Raw genomic sequence first — 27,622 nt, 5'->3', positions numbered from 1 at the left:
TGTTTTATTTAAATATGCTGTTTATTTATGTAGTCGGAGTCCTGCAGCTAGGTAGGCAAAAGCGTTTAGAGACTCTGGATGAGCAATTCCCAGTTCAGGTGGAAGTTTCCTGAGCAATGCTTCTATTTCAGCAACAAGTTAACTTGTCACAATTTGTCTCACTGCAATGTTAAGACCAGTATTTCTTGTGCCCCTGAGCCTGTGTTGTCTTTTTAAAAAGGTCAGTGCGTTCTGAAATGGGAGTCCTGCCTCAGGGATTGTGCTCAGATTGGTGACCAGAAGTGTCGTCTTGTGGGCTTTTTGCTGGCGTGAAAAGTCTTGAAAGTTCCCTTCTGGCTGCTGGAATTTCACTCTGGAGAATATTTGGGTTGAGGAAAGACTCAGCAGAAGAGCTGCTGGGATTAAAGGGCTACGGGTTGCTTTCCTAAGGCCTTCAGGGTTGGGATCTTCATTTTTCTGTCCTGTTTGGGTGCCCATGACCCCAGTATCATTCTCTCCTCTTGTGTCTCGGGATCACCAATAAAGCACTTCCTTTGCTCGGAGCTGCTCAGCGGGGACGCTTGGGTGGGCGGTGGGGTGTGCAGTAGCTGCACGTGGCTTCAGGGACGCCGCATGCTTTTCTTTTTTTGGTTGGGAGGGAGAAGATGCCCAGTGGCTTCAAGCTCGTATTCCCTAAGTATGGTGCTGTGTTTGTTTATTGATAAATATATATCCTATAACGATAATAAACATTAACTTTGCTAGTTGCTTCTCAGGTTGTCAGCAATGTACAAATATATATATTTCTTGTAGTCTGTCAGAACTACCCTTGCTGATAGCACTCCATGGCTTTCGTTGCCGGTAATGGTGTGCCCTTTCCACTGCCTTCAGCGGCTAGCACATCTTGTCTTGCTTTGCTCGGAACAGTCAGAATAATTAGTCAGGGCACCAAATATGCCCTGAGTGTAAGTACCTCTAGTGGCCATCACTGATGCTCTTGCTTCTCTCATCTTTAAATCCTTAATTGTAATGACAGATGAGGAAAAGGCTTGTTTTCGAAGGCTGTGGTTTTAAAGAGTCTCCTATAAACTTTGACTCTGAACTATGCCGTATACTCTTCTCATAAACAACCGAGAGTGGTGATATTCTTTATCTGCTGCCTGAACTGGTGCTGGTTGAGAGTATTGCGGCATACGGCATAGGAGGATGTAGTAATGTTATGTGATGGTCCAGAGAGATCTGAGAGCTGCAGATAGGTAAAGTCGCTTGACTTCTGATCTGCTAAATACCTGGTAAGATAAGGGGTTTGGGTTCAGAGGGAATAGAAGTAGATAATTGTTCATGCAACATGTAGTCGAGTTGTGCAGTCCCTTTCCAAAGGGTGTTGAGGATGCTAAAAGCTTACTTGGACTTGAGGAAAAACTGGGTAAGTTAATAGAGCAATTCATTTGGAATTATTAAGCATGTAGGTAGAATCCCTCTAGCCCAGGAAATTTAAATCATTGATTGAAAGCTGGGAGGGCTTTTGGAAAAGTATTCTGTGCCTGTTCAGTTTATGTTCTTTTCCTGAGCATGCTGGCGTGTACGTATATCTCTGCAGCGCTCCCGAAGGCGTTACAGTACCAGATGGATGTACAGAGTGCATGCAGACACCTAACGTATCTGCTCAATATAAAGCCCTTAAACTGAGAGCATGCCAGATGCAAGCTGATAGGAACAAGTACTGCATTTGATCCTAGCCAGATGGTGGAGCTGGGATACTCCCTTATCTTTGGAGACCTGGAGTTAGGAAGAATTCCTGGCAGGCTGAGCTTAGTTAAAACAGGTGCTCTGTGTTAACAGAAAATGAGCAATATTGGCCTTAGCTTGGCATCTGTGGTATGTTTGGCAATTTAGTGCCTCCAGAGGTCTGCACTGCTGGGGTATCTGATAACGGACTTTGTTCTGAAAAACCAAATCCGAATTAGGTTCCAGACTTCGGTTATGCTGACAGAGTGCACCACAAGCACACCTCATTCGTTTCTACCCTTTGAGCTCCCCCAGACTCAGCTGCCTTGGAGAACAATTTAATTGGTGTGAGGCTGTAGCCGGGCTGTGTTTACTGAAGCTGCTCAGTGCTGGTGGAGCTGTGAAAGCTGCGTTTCCTGAGAACTGCTCTCTGTGCTTGGTCTGAGCTGGGCAGGAGTGGGGAATGCGGTTTAGCAATCCTACATGTTGTGGTCGAGACCGTCTTGGGAGGATCTTCAGCAGAAGGGGACTGCAGGGTGAGTGCAGCTCACGAGTCAGGAGGGGTGTCTGCAGGCAGATAGAAATGGAGACAAGCGAAACCTTTGGGATGAATAAATCAAAGACTGTTCACCTGGAAGGCATAGCCTTACCTACATGGTTTCTCACCAAACTGATGTCAGTTAAGTGGAGGTTTTTTGCTGTTGCTGTCACTTGTGAAGTGTATTCACATTTTTCCCCAAAATGCCATTTTTAGCTTGAGGAGACAGGCTTGGTTCTGGTCAGAGGATAGCTTGAGATGACGTAGTCGTTGCACTTTTTTGGAGTGGCTTTGTCCCGTGGACACTAATTGCAGAGGAGTCCTGGAAGGTTCATCTGAGGAACAAGTTAGTGCTGCGAGGCAAAGGGCTGGGGATCACAGGGATGTGATCAAGTGATGTGGAATAGTTTAGAAGTTACTGGGAAAGAGTGAATTTGTGCAAATATGAGCGAGTGATTTTTAAAAATATCTTTCCTGAGAAGACCCATTTATTAGGTTATTTGCAGTCTCGTGTGTGTGTGTGGTTTTCCTGGCTGTGCACCATGTTTCTCTTCTGCAGCCAAAACAGTGCATTGCTTGTCCTGTTGACCTAGTCCTCTAAATATGGCACTCAGGAGATCTCCATTTAAATTTAAAACTTGTGAGAGCCTACATCTTCTCTGCTGTTAATCATTATGCTGTCTATTTAATGTTTTGACAGCCTCTGTGACTCCTCTCATTTAGCATGTTGGGAGACAGGCTGGCAGCGGCAGTAAGCTGAAACCAGGTTCTATTCAGAATGGGTTTCATTGCTGTAAAAGGAGATTTTTTTTTTTAAAGCAGAGGCATGTGTGTTTTCTAATTTAAAATCGGTTACATTTCTGTCAAAATAGGATCGTGCATTCCATCTGCTCTGCAACTGTAACTGTCTGAAGTCTGATCGTGAGTCTGGTTTCGGCTTTGGGGGGTGCTGGAATGGGAAAAAATTACTCCTGCGAGTATTTCAGTCCTTCTGTGTTATTAGTGGTGATAAGCATGACCGTCGTTACTGTCAGTGGACAGTTAATTTGACTAACGTGTGTGTTATTTTAAAGTGAGTGTTTGCATGTCTGCAGAACAAAACAAGGCCATAGTAAAGTTTCATGCATGCTTGTCTTGTTAGTTAACGTTAAATCTAAAGTGTGTTACTCAGGGCATGAGCATGCGGGGAATGTATTAATAGCTATTGCTTTCTATCGCTTGGCTATCAAGTACTGGATTATCAGAAAATAGATCTGGGCTGATGAGACTGTCTACGTATTGTTTACAAGATATTTTAGATCTGGGCAATATTTACTTGTGAGTCTGAGTCACTCTGGCAGCCTGTTGCAACAGAGAAACCAAAGCTCTGGGAGGGTTTTCTTGGGGATTGCTGGGGAGGGAGAGGCTGAGCCGGCGGCCGGACCCGCGGAGGGCTTCACCGGCCGGGCAGCCTCTGGCCGGGCTAGCCCGTATCTTTTTTAAGAGTTATGAAGTCTGAAGATGATCCTGAAGATGGGGAAAATATACTTGGGGATCCAAGCTAAGTGAAGGATGGAACAAAATGAATTCAGGGCGGTGGAGAGAATACATTTCTTGAAGCAGCCTGTTTGAATTCTGGCTTGGTGCTTTCTGAGCTGCAGCGGTTTGTAACTTGATGCGAGATAAACTGATTGCTTCTGGCAGCAAGAGGCTGTGAGATCTACGATGACTTGTTGGTTTTCTTGTGCAGCTAAAGACACAGTAGGTATCTTAGATTTCATATCAATGGCAGTAGTTCACGACGGCAAAAAAGTGAAAGATTGAATTTTGTAAATGTTTTGTAACTGTTCCTTTTTAATTAATGTTAGATCTGCCTTTAACAACCCTTCCTGTGAGGAATTCTCTTTAAATGTTAAATGCTCGGGTGGCGATATTTGATTTAGTACATCATAAGTAAATTGTATCCACTTCCCAAGTGTTATAAGCAAGGAAAAAAGATATTTATATTATGATAGTAATTTTAAAAAATGCTCTTGTTAATCAGAAGATTGATGAAATAGGAGGAAAGAATGGCTGGTGAAGGGTTTTCTATAGGTCTGAGTGAGTTTGCTAGCAATTATAAGCTGCAAGTATGAAACTCGGCAACCTAAACCCAGTTGCAAACATGCGAGATGCGATGGCTTTCCTCTAGGGATGTGAAATGTCACATGCAAAAGAACTGAGAGGCAACAGAGCTTGGTGCTATGTATGTATAGTTTCTCAGGTATTTAAAAATAAAATGTAACTTGCGTAGTAAGGTAGCTTATAGCTGAGGAAACTTCGCCAAGCTGCAGAGGAATACTGTCTTCCCCCCGGCGGCGCACGCAGCTCTTGCTGGGAACGGTAACGTCACCCCGCGAGGCTGCGTCATGCCAAGCGCTGGCTTGGCTGTCGGCGAAGGGATGTTTTAATCGATTGGCAGTTGGTACTGCACTCGGGCAGGGCAACGCTAGCAGGTGTAATTTCATTAGTTGTCTATTTTTATTACTTCGTGTCACCTTTTTAGCAAGTATTGTATTGAGGAAGCTATTGCTAAGACTGATTGCTGTCATCTTGTTTATATTGTGAGAATGGGGAATAAAGATAATCACTATTAGAACTCCATTATACAAATCATTTTATGGATGCAGGGTGGTGGCAGTGGGTTTTTGGTTTTGATTTTTTTTTGTATCTCCTCTTTTACCTAGCAAACCCTGGCGCTGGTGCAGGGCGAGACCTTGCTTGCTGCAGCGCTGGGCTCTGCCCACTTTGAGAGATTGGCACTGGCCCTCTCCATTGCCCATCTTCCAGACTTTATTACTTTAAATCTTGAAAAAATTTTGGTCTTTGCTAGTAAGACAGTCTTAAGGAGAAGGTAGTCCTGTCTTGATAGAATGTAAATGTATTTTTTTTAACATGAAGATGGTACATAGCTTTTGGTGTTTTATCCATTATTGCTGCTCTTGCTTTCACACGAGGACTGCTAAGACTTTTGCGTATGGGTTTGGCGCCTTAAGGAGGCGGAGGAGTGTGTTGTGATGAACCCAACAGGAGGGATATGGGATTGATAGGCTGCTTTCTCACTTAAAGAAACAAAAATGTTTTCAGCTACTCTTTGGCTGCTCTGTTTGGGAAAGTATTAGGCTTACCAGTTTTAATGTTCTTTATTCAGTGAGGCATGGAACTTCTGATCCACAGTGATAAGTAACTTCATGCACCTACAGACTGCTTATGTCTCACTGTTATCAGTAAATTCTTCTGCTGTGTAGAGTTAGATTTGAATATAATACTCCATTATAAGCCTTCTTCTTCTGTTAAAAGCTTCTTGAATATCAAGTCATCAGTGTCCAGCTTGGCTGTGAGGTTTCTGTCACAGAACAGAATTTCCTGAAAAGTGTAAAGCAACTCAGAAAGGATGGTTTGGCAACGAAGAGAACGAGCTCTGCGTTTTGGGGTGGGATGCTTGGCCTGTGACCTGAAATTCTAAATTTGAAGTAAACAAGGAAAAAATGGGGGGTGACGAATGTCTGAGACTGAATGTGTGGTGATCTATTTATAACTGCCTTGTACTTTCTTGGCACTCCACATTGCTTTGGTAATTGCAGGCAACTTAAAAGCTATAAACTTTGAAACTCTTTCTTCTACAGCTCAATAGACATTCATTTCTTGAATATCACGCTTAGCTAAATTTTGACCCTTTGAACAGTCTGACAGTCAGGAGAAACTGTGTCGTCTTACATATTTTTAGCGCCTCCATTTGATGATAAAATCTGAAAACTGCTTGGGACCTGTTGGAGGTGGTTCAGATTTATTTTTAAGAATGGCCAAATTCAATGCGTTGAATTAGTAAGTTTCTGTACTGATGTCGTCTGTACTTACGTTGGCTTGCAGCATTTCAGCATTGGGTTTTGCGCCGTACAGGGTCGGGGCACGGTCCGGTGTCGTGTCGGATCCACTGCCGTCCCCTGCTGTGTGCTTGTGCCTTTCCTTCCTTGGTACCTGGCTGCAGGCGGATCAGGCCAGCGAGCTGGTTTGGTGGCAGTTCTCCCTGTGGATGTTTCCTTAGGGATCAGCTTGCGGGCAGCCGCAGGGCGAGCGCGCTCCTGGCCTGCGGCACACGGAGCGGAGGGAGGGATGCTGCTCTCGGCAGCAGCCTGCGGCTGCGTGGGGTGGGAAGCAGCGTCGGACTCGGCGCCCTGTGAGTGGGCGAAAGAATGTTTTGAGGAAAAGCAACTTGTATGAGTTGGTAAGGTGAAAGTAGTCTCTGCTTTTTGCTTTTCTGATGTTTTCATCGGTTTTGGTTATGCATTGGACATGAAAAGCAGTGTAACTTTCAGTAAAGCTGGGAAGCTCAGCTGTTGTTGATAAATGTGAGCTTGGTTTAGAGAGCTAAATTTAGTACATATTTCATGTGTTGCTGACTGCTGAATTTGTGAAAACTGAAGTCTGCTGCTGGTCACATCTCATAATTGTCCTGTTGAAATATCTCTCAAAGCTTAGTCTCACCCGCTGAGTTCTCCGATACCTTTACTATGTAAGGGGTGATAGAGGTGAAAATCGTAGCAGCTGTGTCTTATCTGCTCACTTCCTTATGAAACCATTTTTTAATGGATACTGAAAAGCTTACACTGGAGATGATGGCTTAGACTGGAAGTTGTTAGCGGTGCTATTTCGGACTCTCTTACCTGCAGTTCCTCACTTACCTGTTCCTTTGTGTTGCATCTTGTTTATTAGTTTGTAATTTTTGAGGCATGCACACATACTTAATATATAGAAATGAAACACTTGTTTTCTTTAGATTATTACAATTTAAATGATTGACAATAAAGATGAACAAGAAAACCTCCAGTTTTCATATAACTAATGGAGTTAATTGACTCGCTGATGTGAGAGGACAGTTGATGTGCCTTCCCTAAGGGGCTTGAGACTAAGAGGAGACAGCTCTTCAGGTATATAGGTGCTGTAGAGAAAAGGGGGGGGAATTCTTAGTATGCATAGTGGAGAGATTAAAATGTGATAAGTGGGCATTAGGAAAAATGTTCTCCGATACGATTAATGAAGGGCTGAACTGCAGGTCCCCGTGGACGCTCTACCCTTTCCTTCAGTGCGGCTTTTGAGTTAGATGAGCAGGAGGACAACAGCGCAGAGCTGTAGCTGGTCTTGTGTGGGGCTCCCTGTCCGCATGGCCTCTGAAATCCCTTCTAGGCACACGGCGATGTTTTTGAGATATCACAAGTTGCTCTTCTATAAAGTGTGTATGTGTTTAAGTACGCGCGCTAGCCCTTCCTCTGTTGTGTGAAGTCCTTAGTTTATCACAGCCCTATGTAGCAGGTTTTCATGCTTGTTCATCAACCACTGTGAGGGGAGAGACTTAATTTTTTGGTCAGGATTGAAGTATCCACGATGAGAGAAGAGAAGGTCAAGATGCAGTGAAAAGATAGCTGTCCGGGCAGCCTCACGTGGCAGATAGAGGGGCCAGGAGATGTCTAAAGCAACCCAATACGAGAGACTGAAAACTTCTTGAGAATGAGGATAGGGAGCTACTGTGTGTGGCTTTAGTTTTAGTCCTATTAGACAGAGCAAAGCAGAATGAGGAAAGCCAAAGAGGTTTGATCCTAAAGGTCTCCTTTAGGACCAAAGTGACTTAACCAGACTGCCTCAGAGCACTGTACATTCAGTGCTAACAGCCTGATTGAAATGCTACAGAGGTGTTATACATAACTAACTCCAAACACCTTCAGAGGTACAACTCTGTACACAAAGATATTTTTTGTTTTACCCCCCTGCCAATTGCATATGATTCAGCCTTTTATTGGAGTTGCTCTGGTAGATCAATACTGTACCATAAGCTCACTTGTTTTTCTAATTCTCTCTTACCCAGCTGAACACAGACTGGAACAAATATGACGATAGGTTAATGAAAGCAGCTGAAAGGGGCGATGTGGAAAAGGTTTCAGCAATCCTTGCCAAGAAAGGAGTCAGTCCTACTAAACTGGATGTGGAAGGGAGATCTGCGTAAGTAACTTCCAGTACTCCAGTAATGGTGTTGGGAAGCTGCTGAAAGTTACTCAATTCTTAAATCTTGCTGCTGCTCTAAAAACTCTTTTTAATATACAAATCTATGTAATACATGATGTTAGATTCTAGCCTCATCTAAACTAGAACACCTGATAGCTAGAATGTCAAATTCTCATAAACAGTCTTCACTTCGAAGTGAAGATCAGTATTTAAATACTTGCTCTTGCCAGATTTGAATGTTAAAGAGAAATGGAAAGTGTATTGGTTTTTCACCTGGCTCACTGATTCAAAGTAAATAATGACTACTTCTCCAAAAAGTCATCTTGTTTCTTAAAGTAAAATCTGCAAAACTCTTAACTGGATTTGGATGCTGTCCAAAGCTGGATTTGTACTGTGTAATGCTTTCAGTATGCAGCTGTTTGCTTCGATTTTCCTGGTTAATATTACCATTTTTGTCTATAAAACAGTTGTGCTTAAGCGAGGTGTTTTCTATTTTTAGATTCCATGTTGTAGCGTCAAAAGGAAACCTGGATTGCTTGAACACCATCCTTGTTCACGGAGTTGACATCACAGCCACTGATGCTGCAGGTAGGCTTCCTCCAATGTCCAAGTACAACTTGCAAAAGTTCTCAGCTTGGTTTATATTTTGGAGTAGGATTAAGCTAAGCTATAGGGTAGATGTTCCTTTACATGGATTTCCCTGTGGTTGGCAAAAAGTTACCTCTGTGACTTGTTGCTGAATTTACAAGAAGCTGGTCGTGGCCAGTAATGTAAGTTCATGAATGCCGCTGACGTGCAGCAGAACCTGTGAACGTTGGCTTTGTGCTGCTGTAACTGTATACGTAGTCTGCTCCAGTCTCACTGGTGAGATCAGTATTTCTGGTTGAGAATAACAGTATAAGAACTGTTTTAAATAAGCTTGTGTTCATTTAAATACTAGGTGCATTTCACTGAGACTTGTGCTGTGCACAATGAGGATTAGAATTAAATGATACGGTAGGTGTTCGCGCACCCATACCGAGCCCTCAGTTTTCAGAGTGCCTCTGTGCTACCTTCTTGGTTTGCATGTGTGAGATCAGAGTTTATGTGAAAGTGTTCTGAAAGAGGTAATTAAAAATAGGTGCTAATTTTGCCTCAGATTGTTCACCTCATAATTTAACATGCTTAACAAATATTGCCTTGTTTTCAGCTTCATTACAGAAATAATCTAGCCTCCTTTCATGACAGATTTCTTTTATTCTAAATCCTTATGTGGAGTCATTTGCAGTATTTTGAGCTTAATTTTGCTATTCATGAACTTCAGTCCTTGGTTGCAGTTTGTCTAAAATAAGAAAAGACTGTTTAGCAAACAGTGAAGTATACATGAGGCGGATGACTTAGCTACAGTGGGAGCAGAATTAAGGCGGGGGAAGTGACCATTGTATCTGAAATGATGTGGATGTTGACCTGAACTGTCTCTTGTTGTGAAATCAGTGGAGCAGTCTAGTGACACACGTGTATCTTGATGTTTCATACATCTAACACGTGAACAGTAATGGAGCATATGGAATTATGGAGGAGGCAGAAGGCAGTTTTGTTGAGATGAAATAAACTGTGCTAATGCTTTAGTGAAGTACAAATTAATTTCTTACGAAGCAGCATTATGTGATTAGTAACGGACTTTGAGAAACGGCGTAGGCATGTTGAGTTTGTGTGGTATTTCTAAATGCATGTTCAACATAGATCCTGAATTGATGTCGATCTCTCTTTTTAGGTAGAAACGCATTGCACCTAGCTGCAAAATACGGACATGCTTTATGTTTGCAGAAGCTGTTGCAGGTACCGAAAAATACAACTTGTCTGTTGTTATGGTTTTTATTCTTGAAGAAAAAAGGTGCTCTTAAATATACTGATTTGAAATTGGGATATGCCACTTGTGTCACTTTTTTATTTTAACAATTACATTCTTTTTTTAAAAATAAGACAGTCATAGGGAAAAGACCTTTTTATATTAAATAGCAAGTTGTGGCTGAAAGAGTGCTAAAATAAAGTCAGTCAACATCTTTTCTTCTCTTCACATAGACAGTCAAATGAAGTTGTAGTTTCTACCTCTTAAAGAAAACGGAGTTGAGTGTCCTCTAAAGCCTACTGCTCCTTTTCTGAATACACCTGCATTTAGGAACAGTAACCCTGAAAGGTCTGCTCAGGAATGTTTTCTTCAAAAGATGGGCATTTATATCCATAATCTTTCATTAATGAAACTATATTGGGGGGTTGTCTTAAGTTTGTGTGATATTTTTTTTCCTTCATTTATTCCTGGGCAGTTTATGCTCATTTGATTTTTTTTTTTTGAACTTTTAATGGGTTCTTTTCACCTTCTGTTTATTTGATGCGTGTCTCCGTGCAGATATAAATGGCACATTTTCTGTGGAGTGCCAGAACTAGTCGTGATACTGGTAGCAAAGGAGTAATGACGAGCAGTGGAGAATCTTAGCCATAGTGAGCGAACATTTGAAAGTGTTTGTGAAAAGCCTGTGATGAATCGCGCACGTTCTTTGCACAGTCTTAATTTACTTCTACAACTGTTGATCGATGGGTTTAGAACACTAAAGTGCATGTACCCACAACTCTTTATTTCATGTATGTCAGTATATTTGTAAACTGCAAACTGTTTTTTCTTAAATCACTTTTTACTGCTTTAATTCAAACCTAAAAACATTTCATGCTTTGTAAGTGCAATCTGATATCCTAACTGATAACCCGGGTTGCTTATTTTAACAGTACAATTGTCCAACGGAGAATGTGGATCTTCAGGGAAGAACTGCTCTTCATGATGCAGGTAAAAGGTTTTGCTTTTCTGGTAACTGCAGTATGAAATCTAGATTTAATTAATGGATTAATTTTCAGATGGGCCAAATTCTTTTTTTTTTTCATTTTGGTGACTGTAGTGGGAGAAAACATTTTATGTTGTCATGATATTTGTCCTCAATAATGAACTTGTTAACGGACTTAGCAGAGATTTTAGGTCTGAAAGTTTCTTGTGATGCTCATAAATTGTCTAGTAAAATCTTAAGCAAGTATCACGAGCAGTGTTTTAGAGCAATGATGTTAGTAGGTTAAGATACCTTTCCTTTGGATTGTCTGAAGCCTCATTATGCTATGCGGTGTCTTGAACAGTAGTGTTTGATTTCTTTCATGTGCTTTTGAGATGGCTGTGTGAGAACTAAGTCACAGAGCCTTGTCATGCTTTAACTCCGTTGCATGAATTTTTGTGAAACAGATACACTCAAGGAGGTGTTTGAGGTTTCATGAAGGTTGTTTTCAGCAGTGTAACTTGCTCTTTCTTTTTCTCTTGAAAGCTATGTCAGACTGTTCCTCTAGCATACAACTACTGTGTGATCATGGGGCCTCAGTGAATTCAAAAGACGGAGTAAGTTGCTTATAGCTCTCTCCTGTACAAACCCTATTGGAGTTCCTGTGCTTTCACTGCTTTCTCTCCCTTTCCTTATTTTTTCCCCCCCCTTCCTCCCCTCAGGACGGGAGGACACCACTAGTGCTGGCCACTCAGATGTGTCGTCCCACGGTTTGTCAGCTTCTGATAGACAGAGGAGCGGATGTTAATGCCAGGGACAAACAAAACAGGTAACGCGTGCAGAGGGCTGTCAGAATGCCGGCTGACATTTAAAGGGTAGAAAGCTGTCCCTTGGCTTTCAGGCTACAGAATAAATATGCTAAACGCAGTGGAAAAGAACCTGGGATTTAGTTTAGAACTCGATGTGCCAATTCAATAACACAAATGTGGCCTGTTTTTATTGCTTGTTCTTGCATCTAAAATACATACAGGCTTGTTACTGCCAGCAGAGAAACTGCAGTTGGTTGCTTTAAGGGTTTGTCTGCCCAGAGCTGCATCTTGCACCCTTTGGGTTCAATATGCAAAACGGATCATGACAAAAGTGGTACTCTGTCAAGAAGTACTTGAGTCCCATTGGAGCTCCAAGGGACCTAGAGGCCTTGAAATGTTTGCTTCTGTATTCACAGAGGGGTCAGGGGAAGGGTTTTCTATTTGTAGCTGCTACTTCTGCCAGTTATTTCTTGGAGGATGATGGCCTGGTGGCCAACGGACATGAGGCTGCTGTGGGACGAAGCATGGGTCCTTGCATGGCATGTTCTGAAGCTGGCAAGTGTTTGGAAGGCATTGCCAGGGCTCCCAAGCGCTTGCCCCCCCAACTTTGTCTAAACTTCTTGTTCTGTGTTTGTTGTGTCTATTGAGATTTGTATCTAAATGGAGAGGAAGCCAAAAGTCTCACATGAGTTTTCAAAACACTGTGTGGCTCTCAAAGGCAATAGGTTTATGCTGGGTTTCATGAAAATACTGCTATTAGAGTGTGTTTGTTTGCCTTTTAACAAATACTTAAACATTGACTAAATGACTTTTTAAGCTTAGTTTCCTCTCGTGATAGAGGAAAGATTCCTTGATTCAAGTTTCCATGATTAGACTTAAGTGTACAAAGGATTATTTCTGTAAGCGATTGCTCCGTTAAAGCGCCAGATCCTGGAGTCTCTGAATGCAATCTTTCTCCCCACCCTCAGGACCGCCTTAATGTTAGGCTGTGAATACGGCTGCAAGGATGCGGTAGAAGTTTTGCTCAAAAATGGTGCGGATGCTAGTTTGACTGATGGCCTTGGTCATGACTGTGCTTACTATGCCAGAATTGGTGACAATATTGACATTTTGGCTTTAATAAAAGCTGCCGTTGAGGATTCCAGCAAAGGTATGAAGAACGTGGCTCTAACAGTTTGTTATTCTTTCATTTGAATTGTGTGTCTTCCCGCTGCTGCGTCTTCAGGAACTGTTTTTTTGGAGGGCAGCTGTAGTCCTTTAAACAAAAAGGTGATGAACTGCCTGTTTGGGAGGGGAAAGAAGGCTTTTGGGTTTTGTTTGTTTTTAGTAAAACTTTTAAGGTTAATGCAGGCTCTGATGCCTCGAGGTATTAATATTGCTGAACCTGGCATTGCGGTATTGATCATAGGAGTTATTCAGCCTTATTTATAGAAAAACTTTGTACTTGTGAATGTTTCTGTATCTGATTAACTGGGGAGGGGGCGGTGAATCTATTTCTTGAAATGTCCTCCCAAGGTGGAAACTCGATAGAACTAGCTGAATGTGTTGCATGAGTCTGAATGAAATGCATTTTTTTAACTTCCTATTTTTGGGGTGCTTTTTTTAGCAAGAGATACCATGAAGAAAGGGCAGCCTGAACGAAAGGTAAGGCTGCTTATGCTAAGTACCTCCTAAGGCAGCGTATGGCTGGTATGGTTGAGAGGGTGATTAAGACTCTGCTGTGATGCAAAACTAGTTCAGTATTTTTTGAATTCTTAACTTCCGATGTAGCTGAGAAGATTCCCTCTGTAATCAGATGGTGTGTCTATTTCTATTTGAAAAATATGTGATGATGTGCATATTCAGGATTAGAGTTTTGACAAGCATCCCATTTACTGTCTGGATGAGGTCATGAGTGACCTCTTGCTGAGAAGCAATCTGTCAAAATGCGAATATCGGTAGTATTGCCCCCCAGTGGAAGCTGAAGTGGAGGCTGAGAGCAGCCCACTGTCCCCAGAAATGGATGTCTGCAGAACACACAGGAACATAAATTAATTCTTTACTGTTGCGATAACAGATTACTGATATGTCACAGAAGTGGAATCGGCTGCGTGCGCAGGAGGAGGTGAATGTCAAGCTGTACCAGAAAGAACATAATGCTCAGGTAAGCGAGAAGGATTTGACTTGCCTATTCCCATATGCGTAATGAACCAGACATACTAAAGACAAGATGTGCTTGTAAGTAAGCATTAGCGATTCCATTAAGAAAGGTCATATATTGCTGTTTACTTAAAACTTAATTGCATGACTGTGTAATGTGGCAATTATGCAGATAAGCTGTAAACTTTTTCAGGGGGAAAAAAAAATACTTGGTTGTGTAATATAGTTGCAAGTCTCTTCATGTCTTAACTTTTCCCATCTCTTAACCTTCTGTCTGCTTTCGCCTGCAGTAAAATCATAGGGTCACAAACCAGGAAGATTTATTTTTTAACATTGTCGAGAGATGTGTGTTTAAGTGTCTCACTAAAAATAACCTGTGTCATAATTGTTCTATTAACCAGTATTAATTTTCTCATCTCATTACTATGTCATTAGTTTTCAAAAACGTTAACAACGTTTTAAGCTGTGGGGAACAAACCACTGAGAAATTGAGGCCTTCATTCTGAAACGCTTTGTAACAAAAGGATAAAGATCTTTAAATGCAGCTTTTCTAGTTTGAGCTAAAGTAGTTAACCACAGTTAAGAAGGCGATTATCAGGGAAGAGTTATAAACATGCTTTATTGTTTGCATGTGAGCACTGACCTGACTGACAGCGCAAAGACCTATCCTTTTCTTTCGTGTGCTGGATTTATTGCACGTTACTAGGGTGATTCTCGTGGCTGCTGGAACAGTTAGCGCGTTTAAAGGTTGCTGTGCTTCATGCCGGTGAGGCTTTTTCATTACACCTTTGGCTGCAGTGGCTGGGTTTCAGGAACTGTTCTAACATTAGTTATTTTTACTTGTTAACAGACAGCAGATAAGCAGCCTCTTGGGTGCTGTCACCATTGAATGTAATCTTACTCTGCTCATACTTCCAAAACCTGTATGTACACTTAGACGAGAATGAGCTATCTAGAGCCGAAAAGCCTGAGGACTCTGGAGCCTGTGCTTATGTGAACCTTCAGAATGAAACAGACCTGGAGTAAGGCCACAAAATCATTAGGGGACTTGCAGGCAAGGCTCGGTGTCTTCAATGACCGTTAAAATTGTTGGTTCAGATTCTTTAGTCTTCCCAACCCGTGTGTAGTGTGGTGGATTTGGGGTTTTTTGTTTGTTTTTTTTTAATTTTATTTTTTATTTACTCTTTAAGGAATTGGAGTTAGAAAATCAAGATTTGAAAGATCGAATGAGAGAAGTGCAAGAGGAGCAAAGGATGCTGCTGGATAGAATCAGTGGGCTACAGCTACAACTGAATGAGGTAAACCTAGTATTGGAATAGCCTGACTGGAAAGCTGTAATAACCACCTGACAGTGGAGGCTGACAGAAGCAGAAAGGAAAGCATGTATAATTAGGATGCGGTCTTCACTGCTTTCCTGTGAATTATTTCTATATGTGTCACTGTCATTTTCTGCTGCTGCAAAGTCTTTGATCTTGTAATAATATTCAAAATGTGAGGAGCTGTGTTACAGCGTCATTCACCGACACTCACAAATTTGAGCAATAACATTTATGGCTATATTTTGCACCGTCATGTGAATCATGAGGTGTTCTGGTATGTTGTAATTTGGAGAGTAAACTTCATCTGCACGACTAAACGTAGGCGTTGTGTGTCAGTACTTTATCATAGCCACTGCTTATTTTCCAGCTGTTCTAAGTGGAAACACAGAAAAATCTTCATTTGGCAAAAACAGAAACAAGGGTTTTCAATAGGGAATTTCTCACCCAAATTGGAAACCCTGTTTTTAAAAAAAAAAGTTTCCTCTTAGAGGTCTAAATGACCAGTACAACTGAAGAAAACAAAAACAGGATTTTTTTTCTTTGTGGAGGCTCACATTTGTTCCTTCAGTGTATTTTTGCAGAGGTACATTTAAAAAGGGTATCCAGCTTCCCCTAAATGTAGCACACGGATGGAAAGAATATTTCTTGTAATCATTGGCTTGTCTGAACTTCTCTCTTAAGCATTGCCTTTATAAAACAAACAAACAAAAACCACAAACTCACTCCTTAATACCCACTTTCCAAAATCACACACTTCTACTGAAAAACTGTATTCTTCTGCCTCAGTAGTGTATGATCTAGATAATTGACGTGCACGCTAGGAAATGGGAATATCTTTTCAAGAGACATGGCTCTGTCAAACATTCTTAACTTCTTTTTTTTTTTTCTCTTGCCAGAGGTTAGATGGTAAACGGAAGGGGGGCAGTCAGAAGCAGGTAGCATTAGAAGCTGGGGTAGACTCGCTAACTAATGAACTGTGTGTAAGCCCCTTAAACAGTATGAAAAAAATGATTTGTGGGGGAATTTTTTTGTTATTTTTGCAGGAGCAAATGTTTGCAGATGATCTTGAAAATGAGGTACGATACATCACCTTAAAGTGTAATAGAACTACGAAATAGGGGAAGTGACTATTGCATTTAAGTAATGGTATTTAAAACTATAGAGAAAGAAAAGCTACCTATATGTGCTAAATGAAATATCTACGGATATGTACTCAATTTACACAGTTGCACAGCACTTCTATTACTACAAATAGTACATGTAATCCCTATGGCACCTTTAAAGCAAACTTAATATTACAAGTATCGCTTTAGTGACTTTCAGTAATGCAAGACTAATAAATGCAAATAAATTAATAGCAAATTATATTGGTGCATATTCCCTTGACTCATTCTTCAAGACTCCTCTTGTAGAGGAGCAGTGTTGTGGAAGAACTTCAGAATCAAAAATTTAGGTATTCTTTCAGTGCTGATCTTTGAAGTTCTCCGTAAACTCTTAAAGTTGCTTGAGGTCTTATAAATCTGGCCTTTCTTGTGGCGTTGGCTATTGGGCACTCCTTCTCTTTCAGAAAGATGAGCTGAAGAAAATCCTAACTACCAAGGAAAAACAGCAGGAAGAAAGCTTAAGAACTATTGAAGCTCTCAAAGCTAAACTCAAATATTATGAAGTACGTTAATTTGATTTGAAATGTAATACAGCAATTGATATTGACAGTAGTAAACACTTCAGCAATTTAAAATTGCTGAAAGTCTTCAACGGTTATCTCACTGTAAAAGCTTTCCCTGCCCTTTAACATATAGTAAAAAGTTGAAATGAATTTTCAGCTTCACTTTTTTATGTTTCTTGCTGTTTGCTTTTAGGTTGATTTTGTGGGATCTGGAAGTAACTTTGGTAATAGTAAGTGTATTTAATTCTTAAAACTTGCCATGCATGATGCAGTGTTAGAATACATAAACAGAGTGGTTTTTTGTCATCTCTTCCTTTTGTTGGTCTTAACTATAGCCAAGCTTAGTGTGTGTGTCCACACTTCAAACCTGAGAACGCAGTCAGCCGGCCCTAGTTGTGTTTGTACCCGAGTGCTAGGGCACTATTGACCAGTCTCGCTTACGAGCGACTGGTCGTGTGAAATGTGCCTTGTAACTCTGCTACGTCTTCTGACGACGTGAAAAACAAGCTGAGCAAGATCTGTGCTCCAAACTCAGTCTTCCCCTTTCCGTTCTTCGTAACTTAACATGTCTAGCTCATGGCAAGAAAACTATGGTCATCGTGAAAGCTTGAGTGTAGGCAGGTTTGAAAACGACTTTAAACACAAGACCTCAGCTTACACTTCTATTAGAAATGACTCCATTTCCAGAAACTGAAGTCTTCTGCATCCAACTTGGTTACAGGCCCGTCTTGCACTTGTGTAACTTAAAATGTTACTTAACCTGTTGTGAGCTGTGAGAGCTGTTTGGCTGCCTGTCAGGAAGGATCACTTATTTGGAGTGCAGGAGGGTGCTTGTCCCTGGTGTGTTCATGTGCAGGCATGCAGCTAGCTCAAGGTGGCTTTCATGGCTGTTCTGCAGAGCAATACCTAGCCTGGCACAGCAGGGCTATTTTTGTTGTTCGTCGGCGTCTGTCCGGACTTCTATGTGTCTTAATCAAGGAGGAGCTGCTTTAATACCAGATACTTAAACACCAGCCCACAGCCTAGCGCAGTCCCATTGAACAGAATAAAATTAGGAAAGAAAATCGTAGTTCTTGTGATTATGTGTTACTGTTTTTAAACAGAGACTAAATGCTGTTTGCTTTGCAAATCCAGGAAAAGAAGATTTATTACTTAAGCAGGGCCAAGTGTTTGCTGTGGAATCTCAGGTAATAAATATTTTGCCACTTGAAAGAATTCTAAGATAGTTATGCTTGGGAAAGCTAAATATGCTTATAAATGTGCATATGTTAAACAGTACTTCTGAGTACAAGATTTTCTGTAATACTGGCTTTGCTCTGTTTATTTTTAACTGCTGGTGCCCTCTAGAGTCACATGTGTGACATAGCTGTAAACGCTGTGAAAATGTCAACTACTAAGCGGTCTGTAGTGAGCATTCTTAAAACTGGATCAGCAGACTGCTGGATCAACAGTCAGTGTAAAGTGCAACTGGGTGTTCACTTCCATAACTTTGAGGGTTAGCTGAATTTAAAATAGGAAAAAGACTTTATTTTCCTATGAGCTGTGTAATAATTATGTGCCAACTTTGTTTGTGGATCGATAACTACCTCTTTAAAGCCACAGTTCAGATACTAACAGGGCCTATCAGGCTCTTGCAGTGAGCCATACGTGATAGGGACTGGTCCGAACTGACAAACTGTTCTTACGCTGGAGTGTTTCACCTGTAATGCTTCCAGAAGTGAGTGATGGCTAGAAATAAATCTTAACGTCCTATGCTTTCTTGCCAGGTTTCACTGATACATGTATTGTGTATGTTCCTCTGGTAACACAGAAAAATCCAGTCTCTTCTGACATGTTTTACATATGGCTATCCAAGTGGTCTTAGGATCCTTTTATTCTTAGTTGAAGTTTAAAATGAGTTGATGTGCAAGTCTTCCAAAAAAAAAAAAAAGAAAAAAAAAAGGGGAGTGTGGGCACAAAAAGCTGACCAACTAAAAAAAACCCAACCCATATCCCAAGCAGGAATTAAGTGGCTTTAAGCTGTTCATGTCTGGAAGCTACATACTGCTTTCTGGTCCTTGGAACACGATTGAGATCATTGGAGCAAGCCGTGCCATGTCATAGCCATCACAGCTCGTAGTGAAGCGAAGGTTGGTAGTGAAGACCACATGGCAGGAGGGCAAAATTGGGGTTTTTGAGATATTCTTTACTGGACAGTAAATTAAATGACTCTTTTCCTCAGTCTCTTCAGAGTAAAGGTTCTGTTAACCATGAGGTACTCTGTTCTGATTCCTTTTAAAATTATTTTCACATGCTTGAGGGACAGAGGAAATCTCTTAATAAATTACATTTCTTCTAGCAGATGAGTGATTAAATATGAATAACAAGGGAAATGAATATACTATACCAGCACTTCAATGTCAGTAGGGCCCGATGATTGGGAAACAGTAATGTAGAGCTGTATTCAAGATTTTTACTGTTAAAAGCTGCAATACACGTATTCTGTAATATGGGCAAGAACAGATTAGTGTGTTTCTAAGAAAAAAAGAAATCTCAGACAAATTTCATGCTCGTATCCACAGAAACTTAAGGCAGTTATGTATATGACAGCTCATATGTGTGTGACTTGTCAAACTTGGAAACAGGTTTACATTTTTGTGCCAATTTATCTTCAGTCTAGGTCTATGCTGAGACCCCTGGAGCTCTCCCTGCCTAACCAATCATCCGGCTCAGAGAAGGAAGCTTTAAAGAAAGAACTCGACAACGTGAGGACCTGCTATGGTGCGGCAAAAGAAGAAATTAGCAAATTGCAGAGAGAACTGTCTCACAAGGTATCTGAATGTAAAGCTTTGGCATCAGAGTGTGAAAGAACCAAGGCGGAATCTGATGGACAGATAAAACAACTGGAAGATGCTTTAAAAGATGTACAGAAAAGAATGTTTGACTCTGAAGGCAAAGTTAAGCAAATGCAGACCCACTTTCTTGCTCTGAAAGATCACCTGACTAATGAAGCTGCTTCGGGAAACAGTAAGCTAACAGAGGAGCTGAAGGATCAGTTGAAAGAAATGAAAACGAAGTATGAAGGAGCCTCTGCTGAAGTGGGAAAACTCAGGAACCAGATTAAGCAGAATGAATTGCTGGTGGCAGAATTCAAGACAGATGAAGGAAGGCTAGTGGAAGAAAATAAAAGGTTGCAGAAGGAACTTGTGAAGTTGGAGATGGAGCGAGATAAAAGGGGAAGAAATGTGGTGGAGTTAGAAGGGCAGCTCAAAGAAATGGCAGCAAAGTTAGCCCACTCTGTAACTTCAGAGAAGTTTGAAAACATGAAGAGTTTGTTATCAAACGAAGTGAATGAGAAAGCAAGGAAGTTAGTAGAGATGGAAGGAGAGCGTGACAAACTGCAGGCAGAGATTCTGCTTTTAAAGAGGGAATCTGAGAGTCAGAAAGCTAAACTTGCTCAGCACGTAAAGCCAGAAGACCACGAACAAATGAGGAGTGGGTTCGAGCGAAAAAACGAGGAGCTTGGGAAGACGATTTCTGAGTTGTCACAGAAGAATCAGACTCTGCAGAAGGAACTTGAAAGATTGCAGGTCGATAACAAGATGCTTAAGCAGCAAATCCAAGTGCTGAAAACTGAAATTAAAAGCCAGAATGTGCCTTTAAAAATTCATGAAGAATTGAAGAAAACAAATGATCTGACTGTTGGTGACCTGACCAAGAAGCTTTTTGAAATAACAAAAAAGTACAATGAAAGCAAAGCAGAAGCTGAAAAGTTGCTGGCAGAGAAGAACAACTTAAGTGAGAATATCAGCCACTTCCAAGCTGTGTACCTGTCTCCAGAGCAGCACAAAAAAGAAGTGGAAGCTTTAAAATCTAATGGCATTGAACTTAAAAAGCAGCTTGCTGAGCTTCAGAAAAAGTATGATGATGAACAAGCAAAAGCGTGCAAACTAGCCTCTGAAAACACAGCCATGAGAGAGACTCTCAGGGATCAGTACGTGTTGGCTACGACACATGAAGAGGTTAAAACAGTCCTGAACAACACACTAGAAAAGACTAACAGGGAGCTGTCAGACCTGAAGGAAAAAGCTGAAGAGAGAAAGCAAGAATTCACGAGAGTAAATGAAGAAAATGGAACTTTGAAAAATAAGCTGAAACTCTTACAGAATCAATTACAAACTGAATGTATAAGTTTGAAAGATCATGAAACTGCAGTGGCTACTTTAAATAAAAGCATGCAAGAACTTCAGGAGAACAATGTTGTGATTATGGCTGAATATAAGAGGGGTCAAGAAGAAATTTTACAGTTGCATGCAGAAATCGAAGCCCAGAAGAAGGAACTCGACACAATTCAAGAATGCATTAAGTCAAAATATGCCCCGATTGCCTCCTTTGAAGACAGAGAACAAAGCTTTGAAGCCACAGTAAAAGAATTAAAAGCGCAGCTGCAGGAACAGGCGCAGAAGTGCCGAGAAAGCGAGGAGGAAACCAAGAAGTGCAAACAGGAGAATGAAAAGCTCAAAACCGGCGTTTTGTCCATCCAGAATGACTTGCAGCAGAACTATATCCTTGCTGAGAAGTCCCGTGAAATGGAGAAAATGTTCGCAAGCAAAATGGAGGAGTTGAATAAGCAATTGAGAGCATTGCTGCAGAAATACACAGGCCAAAAAGAAGAGAAGGATGAGCTGCAAGAGAGTACCAAGCAGCCTGTTGTCATGCAGGCTCAGCATCTTTCAGTAGAACAAATTGAAGCCTTGAAGGCGGCTCTTGGACACACCGTAGAGGATCTAAAGGAAGCCCTCAGAAGTAAGAAGGAATGTTATGACAAAGAAACACTAAAAGTAGGAGAACTACAGCGGGAACTGGCAGATCTAAAAAAATCTTCAATACCTTTGGTAGAATATACACAAATGAAGGAAATGCTAGAACAAGAAATTGTAGCGACCAAAAACAGCTTGAAAGAAAAGGAAGAAGAAAACCAAGTTAAAAATGAGGAAATCCTGAAGTTGCAGTCTGAGATTCAGCTTACTCGGCAAGCTTTAACAGACCTGGAGAGCAAAGAAGTGATTGACATATCAGAATACAAATCCATGAAAAGCACTCTGGAGGCGCAGATTAATAGCATAGCTGAAAACTTGTCCAATATGAATAAAAAGTATGAGGAAGCGTGTGAGGAGGCTTTGCAAGCTAAAAAGAGTGAGCTTTCTTTAAAGGATGAAAAGGAGCTGCTTCAGTTACGGAGTTGCAGTATTGAACAAGAAATCAAAGACCAGAAAGAAAGGTGTGATAAGTCACTGACAACAATTATTGACTTGCAGAAGAGAATACAGGAATCTGCAAAGCAGGTGGAAGCCAAGGATAACAAGGTAGGATGTGCCAGTTAATGCTCTTGTTTCAGTCTAGCAATAAGGACCTAGACTTCAAACATGGCTACTTTGGGATTCAAGCACGACTTTGTGTACTGAGCATGAGGTGCCCAGGGCTGGCCCAAAGCTATGAAGATGAAGTCCTGGGTTTGGTAGCATTATACTAAGTTTTTCTAATTCCTCCTACGTTTCAGGCATCATTTGTTGTAGTTAAATTCTAAAGCTTGCAAGCTGAGTTTCAGACTTCTGGGGTATAAGCTCATTCTTCTGTCAATTTAGTGACTGGAATGTTTTCAGTTTACTTTTAAATTAAAAAAAAAATATTCCTGGCTTGGTTTCCATGGGTTGATAAACTACTTCAGCACTTTCTGTGTGAAAGATGTTACCCTGATGTAAGGAAGAAGATGATTTTGTGACCAATTAGCTTTTGAAATGCCTAAATGGGGCTTATTATTGGTCTTAAATACACTGGTTCACTTTAGCAGACTGTTAGTGTGAAAACACTTTCTTACAGTAAAATCTAGGAGTAAGAAACAGGACTGACTGAACCTGAGAGATACTTGACATGGATATTAGGCACTCTGTGTTGTTCTGAGAGCTGTGCTTTGTATTTATGTTAAATGTATGCTGCTTGTGGTCCTCCTTCAGATAGGTTATATTTGCATGTAGTTTAGAGCTGTATTTGTTAAGCATCTCTGGCTTGCCTTCTGACTGTTCAATGTCCTTTTTAGAAATTAGACATAGAATATCTTTAGAGCCTAAGTCATTCATGTCACTGGCTGACCTCCAGGGTCTGTACGTCCACACCTTACAGATTTTGGTGCTAGGAAGCAGAACGTGAACCTGCGATAGCATGTCATGGAAATGAAGTCTTCCGTCTTTGCAAAGTCTCTTAGCCAGTGTGATGGCAATCTGGGACGGACCCTTCAATGCTGGCTGATCTTCATCAGACTTTAAAAAAATGTTAAAGCTGGTTAGTTTTTGGTAATTGAGAAATCCTTAACTGAGGTTTTTGTGTGCTTTTTTTTAAAGATAACAGAGCTGCTTAATGATGTAGAGAGGTTAAAACAAGCTCTTAATGGCTTGTCTCAACTTACATACACCACTGGGATTCCCTCAAAGAGGCAGAACCAGCAGGTTGAAACGCTCCAGAACCAAGTGAAAACACTGCAACAACAGCTAGCTGTAAGTAATCATGCCAGGCGGTGTCTGAAATGCAGTAGCCTAGCTTACGGTTTCTTGTATAAAGAAGGTCACTGGAGCACTGGGGCTGACTGTAGGCTTAGACTTCAAAAGTAGAGTATTTGAATTTTTTACTTTTGGGAAGTTTTCCAGAGGAAAGGGACACAAACAATTTAGAGAGAACTTACGCTTATGCGATGTGCTGCTATAGTTCATGCCAAGACCATTTCTGTATGCACGTTCTACATTAATATTTTCTTGCAAAACCCACCAGCTGTGTATTTTCTCACTTTGAAAGAAAGTGAGGTGGTCCTTTCTTAATGGATTTGACTTTGTGTTCCCTTTTCTGCAAACAGTGTGAAGTCTATTGCTTATCGTTAAGTACTAACAGTAAAGGGGAACACTTTATGGTCAGTACTGTGGTTCTGTGCCCAAACAAGTTTGTGGCCCCTGTGACTTCAGTAAAGCCCATAATTAAAGCTACGCATGTGAGCATAGTTAGTTACTTGTAAATCTGTACAGAAGTTGGATATATCTTTAATAGTATTTGCAAGGATCTGTACAGAAGTTGGATATATCTTTAATAGTATTTGCAAGGTTGACCCCTCTAAGGCAAAGTGTTTTTAAATGGGTGGTTTTAAACAAATAGCTAATGCTGTTGATGAAACAAGTTTTTTCATCTCGGCACCTGGGCTGACACACTAGATCAGCCTGTCCCTGATAGCCTTTCAGCAAAATTGCTTTGCTGCAAGTAAGCAATAAAAATGAAGCGGTGACTTTTTTTTTTCTTGATTAATGGAGGGGATATAGCTAACTTTAACCTTGAAATTCTGCTTTGGCTAGTCTGTAAGTGCACAAACCCAAGCCCACAAAGTTGGAAATAGGCAAGAGTAGATGCTAAGAATATGTGACTTCACCTCCTCTTCCTGTCTTCTTTTTATAGGATGCTAAAAGGCAGCATCAAGAGGTAGTTTCAGTTTATCGGACACATCTTCTTAGTGCTGTACAGGTATGATAGTCCCAAGTTCAGATTGTTTTACTCTGTCATCTCAATGTAGAGATTCTTGAGACATGTTTCTAACTGCCATACTGGAGGACCTCAAATTTGAAACGAGCATCAAGTACCTGTTTTCATGTTGAGAGTTTTAATTTAGAATGGACAGATCCAACAGAAAAGCAAACACACACCACAGCTGTAGTCTTATTGTGCCATCTTCTTATTACCGTTTGTCTACGGGTAACTATATAAAACAATAACCTGCTTTGAAGGGGGGTGGTGGCTGGTGATGTGAGCATGTTGTTAATTCTGCATCATCCCAGGTAATGCTGGAGAGAAGTCAAGTAGCAGTGGGAAACTTCATGCAGACTTATCCAGTGGCACTCACTGAGCAAAGAGCTGATCAACCAGTTCGAGCCTTATGACTGCAGATCTGCACAAGAGGGACTGTAACTACAGCAGCAGGCTGTGCAGTCCGGAGGACAGGAACAGTAATTTTTCCTACTTCACATTTTCATAATGTGTCGGAGCGGCAGACCCTTCTTTCTCTCATGAGAAAAAAAAAACAGGGCTCCTAAAGTATTTCAGATTTTCTCAGAGTGGTGAAAATACAGCAATGAGTTAAGACTTCTGGGTAATTTTGAAGAATCTCCTAATGTTAGTTAGTAATGGATGGTTGACACTTTATGGGAGTTTTAATTTTTTTTAACTAAGTGTTTGCTTGCTCTAGGGTCACATGGATGAAGATGTCCAAGCTGCTTTACTACAGATCATTCGAATGAGACAGGGACTTGTTTGCTGACGTGCTTAGTGCCATTGCTCTTGAAGGCTGCTGCGTCTTGTAGGAGTGCTGTGATTACGGTAGTGATAACCTGCATGAGACTGACATAATTGTGATAACATAGCTGCAATTAGAGCCTCCAAATATGAAACAACTTACAGAGCTGAAACATTTTCTTCTTGTAAAACAGTACAATAGGGCTACTAAGTTTCAGATCTGGCTTCTTTCAACAGGTTAAAGATGTAGAACGTCTTGTAAAATTGGTATACAAGCTGACTGTCAAAATGATGACATAGTAGTTAAATTATTGTAATGTCTGATTGACCACTTCTCAAAACAAGGCTTATACCCAGAAACTCCAGTTTATCCTACAACTTGAAATCTCATGGTATGGTTGGAAATAAACTGTGTTCAAATGAGCTTGGCTAAGTATTGTAGCTGTATATCTCCTTTAATGATTAAGAGAAAGTGGCTATTTTGTCATGTAAGCTGATGGAGACATATTACAACTTGCTTAATAAATCAGCTGCAAAGGTAGATGAAAGATACTTAGGTATATGTTGTAACTTGGCTGGCCAAGTTACGGACTTTATTTAAATAATTAGCTTAAGATGTAGTGCCTTTGCTTTTTGCAAGACTTAGAAATCAGGTTTTCCATCAAAACACTAATTTTATGTTTGCCTCCCCTTCCCCCGCGATTGGTCATGAATGCTTTGTACTATTGATTGCTGTAGGCTAAGATAGTAGGACTGGAGTGTCATGGTTTGTAGAGCAGCATTTTGATCTAAATGCAATAGTCCTACTTCTGTGTAGCTTCATTCTTCATTAAGCCTAATGTGGGTGTAGACTGAGCAGCTCATTAAGCTGTACACTAGATAATTCAGGTATTGGATTTTCAAACACTATCTCATGGAAGTTGAAGGTATTTTCCTCTCTCAACTGTAAATTATGTACTATAATCTTATTTATGGGGAAAGATGCAAATAGTAAGGATTAATGACATGAGAATTTTTATTTGCTTGGAATCTACCTATTGAACAAGACAGGGCTTCACTTTTAACTGAAGGATGATGTTCCCATAAGTAAGTTTTATGACAGAAAACATGAAATTTGGGACTATTCAAAGGAAGTAACTGAAAAATGAGCTTGATAACGTATGTGGCTGTTCTAATAGAGCAAACAGTGTAAGTGCCATCAGTAGCTGTGTTAACTTCAGCCTACTGGGTTGAAAGCGTTTGCCTGTAACTAGCAAGTAGGAATCTGGCATCCTGACGCAGAAAAGAGAAACTTCCTCTTCCACGTTCCTGAAAAATAAGGACTTGAGTCAGCGTGCCGAGTTCTCTGCTCCGTGTTAATTGGGCTTCCCAACAAGCTGTACTTCACGGGCTTGGGTCTCTCTTTTTCAGAAGTATTATGTTTGTTTCCTTTTTTGTCCCTTTTTTGGGCAGTCTTGTAGAACCGAAGAGACAACTACCATGTAGAGGAGGATACAGACATAGTGATGAATGTGCAGGGCAGTTTTTATTATATAAATACACTTAATATATTTACTAAATATGTGTCTGTAGTTAAACAGATCTACTGCTGCTTTCCTTTAATTTCTTAGAGGACTATTACAGTAAACATCTCAGTATATATATGTTACTTTTTAGCCGAATTCTTTTATGATTGCATTACTTGAAACTCTTATTAGAGAATTTGTTTTAATATACTAACTCTGGCATATTTTGATATTGTATGTTTCCTTATTGAGGGAGTTCTATGTATGTTTTTCTAAATTTCTCCCATATTACATTATCAATAAAATGTTTTCTTCTTTTTTTTATTGTAGTTGTCAATTCTGTAAAAGGTAAAGAAACGTAAATAGTTGGGCAAAATAGTCTGGGTAGTGAAGGATATTGAGCTCACTTGAATGCTCTCGAATACCAGGTAACACGTTTGGTTTTTAGATGTCTGCTGGGACGTTATTAGGTTTTTCTATCTATTTCCAGAGTTTGATGAGTAACATTTTGATGACACTGATCGAGACTCAAAGTTTCTACCTGTTAGTTCTTCCGAGTAAATCGACTCTGGCCCCTTCTACAGCAAACAGGGCAAGCTGTCTGTTCTGGCAGTCGTCAGGCTTGGGGGTGAGCCAGTTCTGCCACCGCTTTTAATGAGAGCGTATTCCCCTACTAGCTCACACTGCTACCTGATTTCATGCTAAGCAATCTTGGCACTACCAAAATCCATTCGTTTGCTGTCACTTGAAAGCGAAGGGCTCTCTAATTTCACTATTAGTTTAACTTGATTTTTGGTGGTTTGGATTATCGTGTCCAGCCTGTGGGACATG

General features: G+C 40.7%; 1 protein-coding gene across 1 annotated transcript in view; it reads left to right on the top strand.

Moving 5' to 3' along the window:
• Positions 1–27,111, top strand: part of UACA (uveal autoantigen with coiled-coil domains and ankyrin repeats) — a 34,512-nt gene extending 7,401 nt beyond the window's left edge. Inside the window, exons 2-19 of the mRNA XM_087744309.1 lie at positions 8,124–8,257; positions 8,760–8,848; positions 10,014–10,078; positions 11,021–11,078; positions 11,599–11,669; positions 11,775–11,881; positions 12,830–13,011; positions 13,468–13,505; positions 13,918–14,004; positions 15,191–15,298; positions 16,363–16,395; positions 16,887–16,985; positions 17,179–17,215; positions 18,120–18,172; positions 19,640–22,330; positions 23,363–23,515; positions 24,456–24,521; positions 25,240–27,111. Coding sequence (XP_087600435.1) covers positions 8,124–8,257; positions 8,760–8,848; positions 10,014–10,078; positions 11,021–11,078; positions 11,599–11,669; positions 11,775–11,881; positions 12,830–13,011; positions 13,468–13,505; positions 13,918–14,004; positions 15,191–15,298; positions 16,363–16,395; positions 16,887–16,985; positions 17,179–17,215; positions 18,120–18,172; positions 19,640–22,330; positions 23,363–23,515; positions 24,456–24,521; positions 25,240–25,311 — 4,143 coding nt within the window. The 3' untranslated portion in view covers positions 25,312–27,111. The remainder of the gene's footprint in view (positions 1–8,123; positions 8,258–8,759; positions 8,849–10,013; positions 10,079–11,020; positions 11,079–11,598; positions 11,670–11,774; positions 11,882–12,829; positions 13,012–13,467; positions 13,506–13,917; positions 14,005–15,190; positions 15,299–16,362; positions 16,396–16,886; positions 16,986–17,178; positions 17,216–18,119; positions 18,173–19,639; positions 22,331–23,362; positions 23,516–24,455; positions 24,522–25,239) is intronic.
• Positions 27,112–27,622: the final 511 nt, after the last annotated feature.

This window comes from Nipponia nippon, unplaced genomic scaffold (genome assembly GCF_047370975.1).
Source record: "Nipponia nippon isolate SJK-2023a ecotype South Korea unplaced genomic scaffold, ASM4737097v1 scaffold_9, whole genome shotgun sequence".
NCBI lineage: Eukaryota > Metazoa > Chordata > Aves > Pelecaniformes > Threskiornithidae > Nipponia > Nipponia nippon.
Note: the sequence above shows the minus strand (reverse complement) of the source record. Positions and strands in the feature narration are given on the sequence as shown.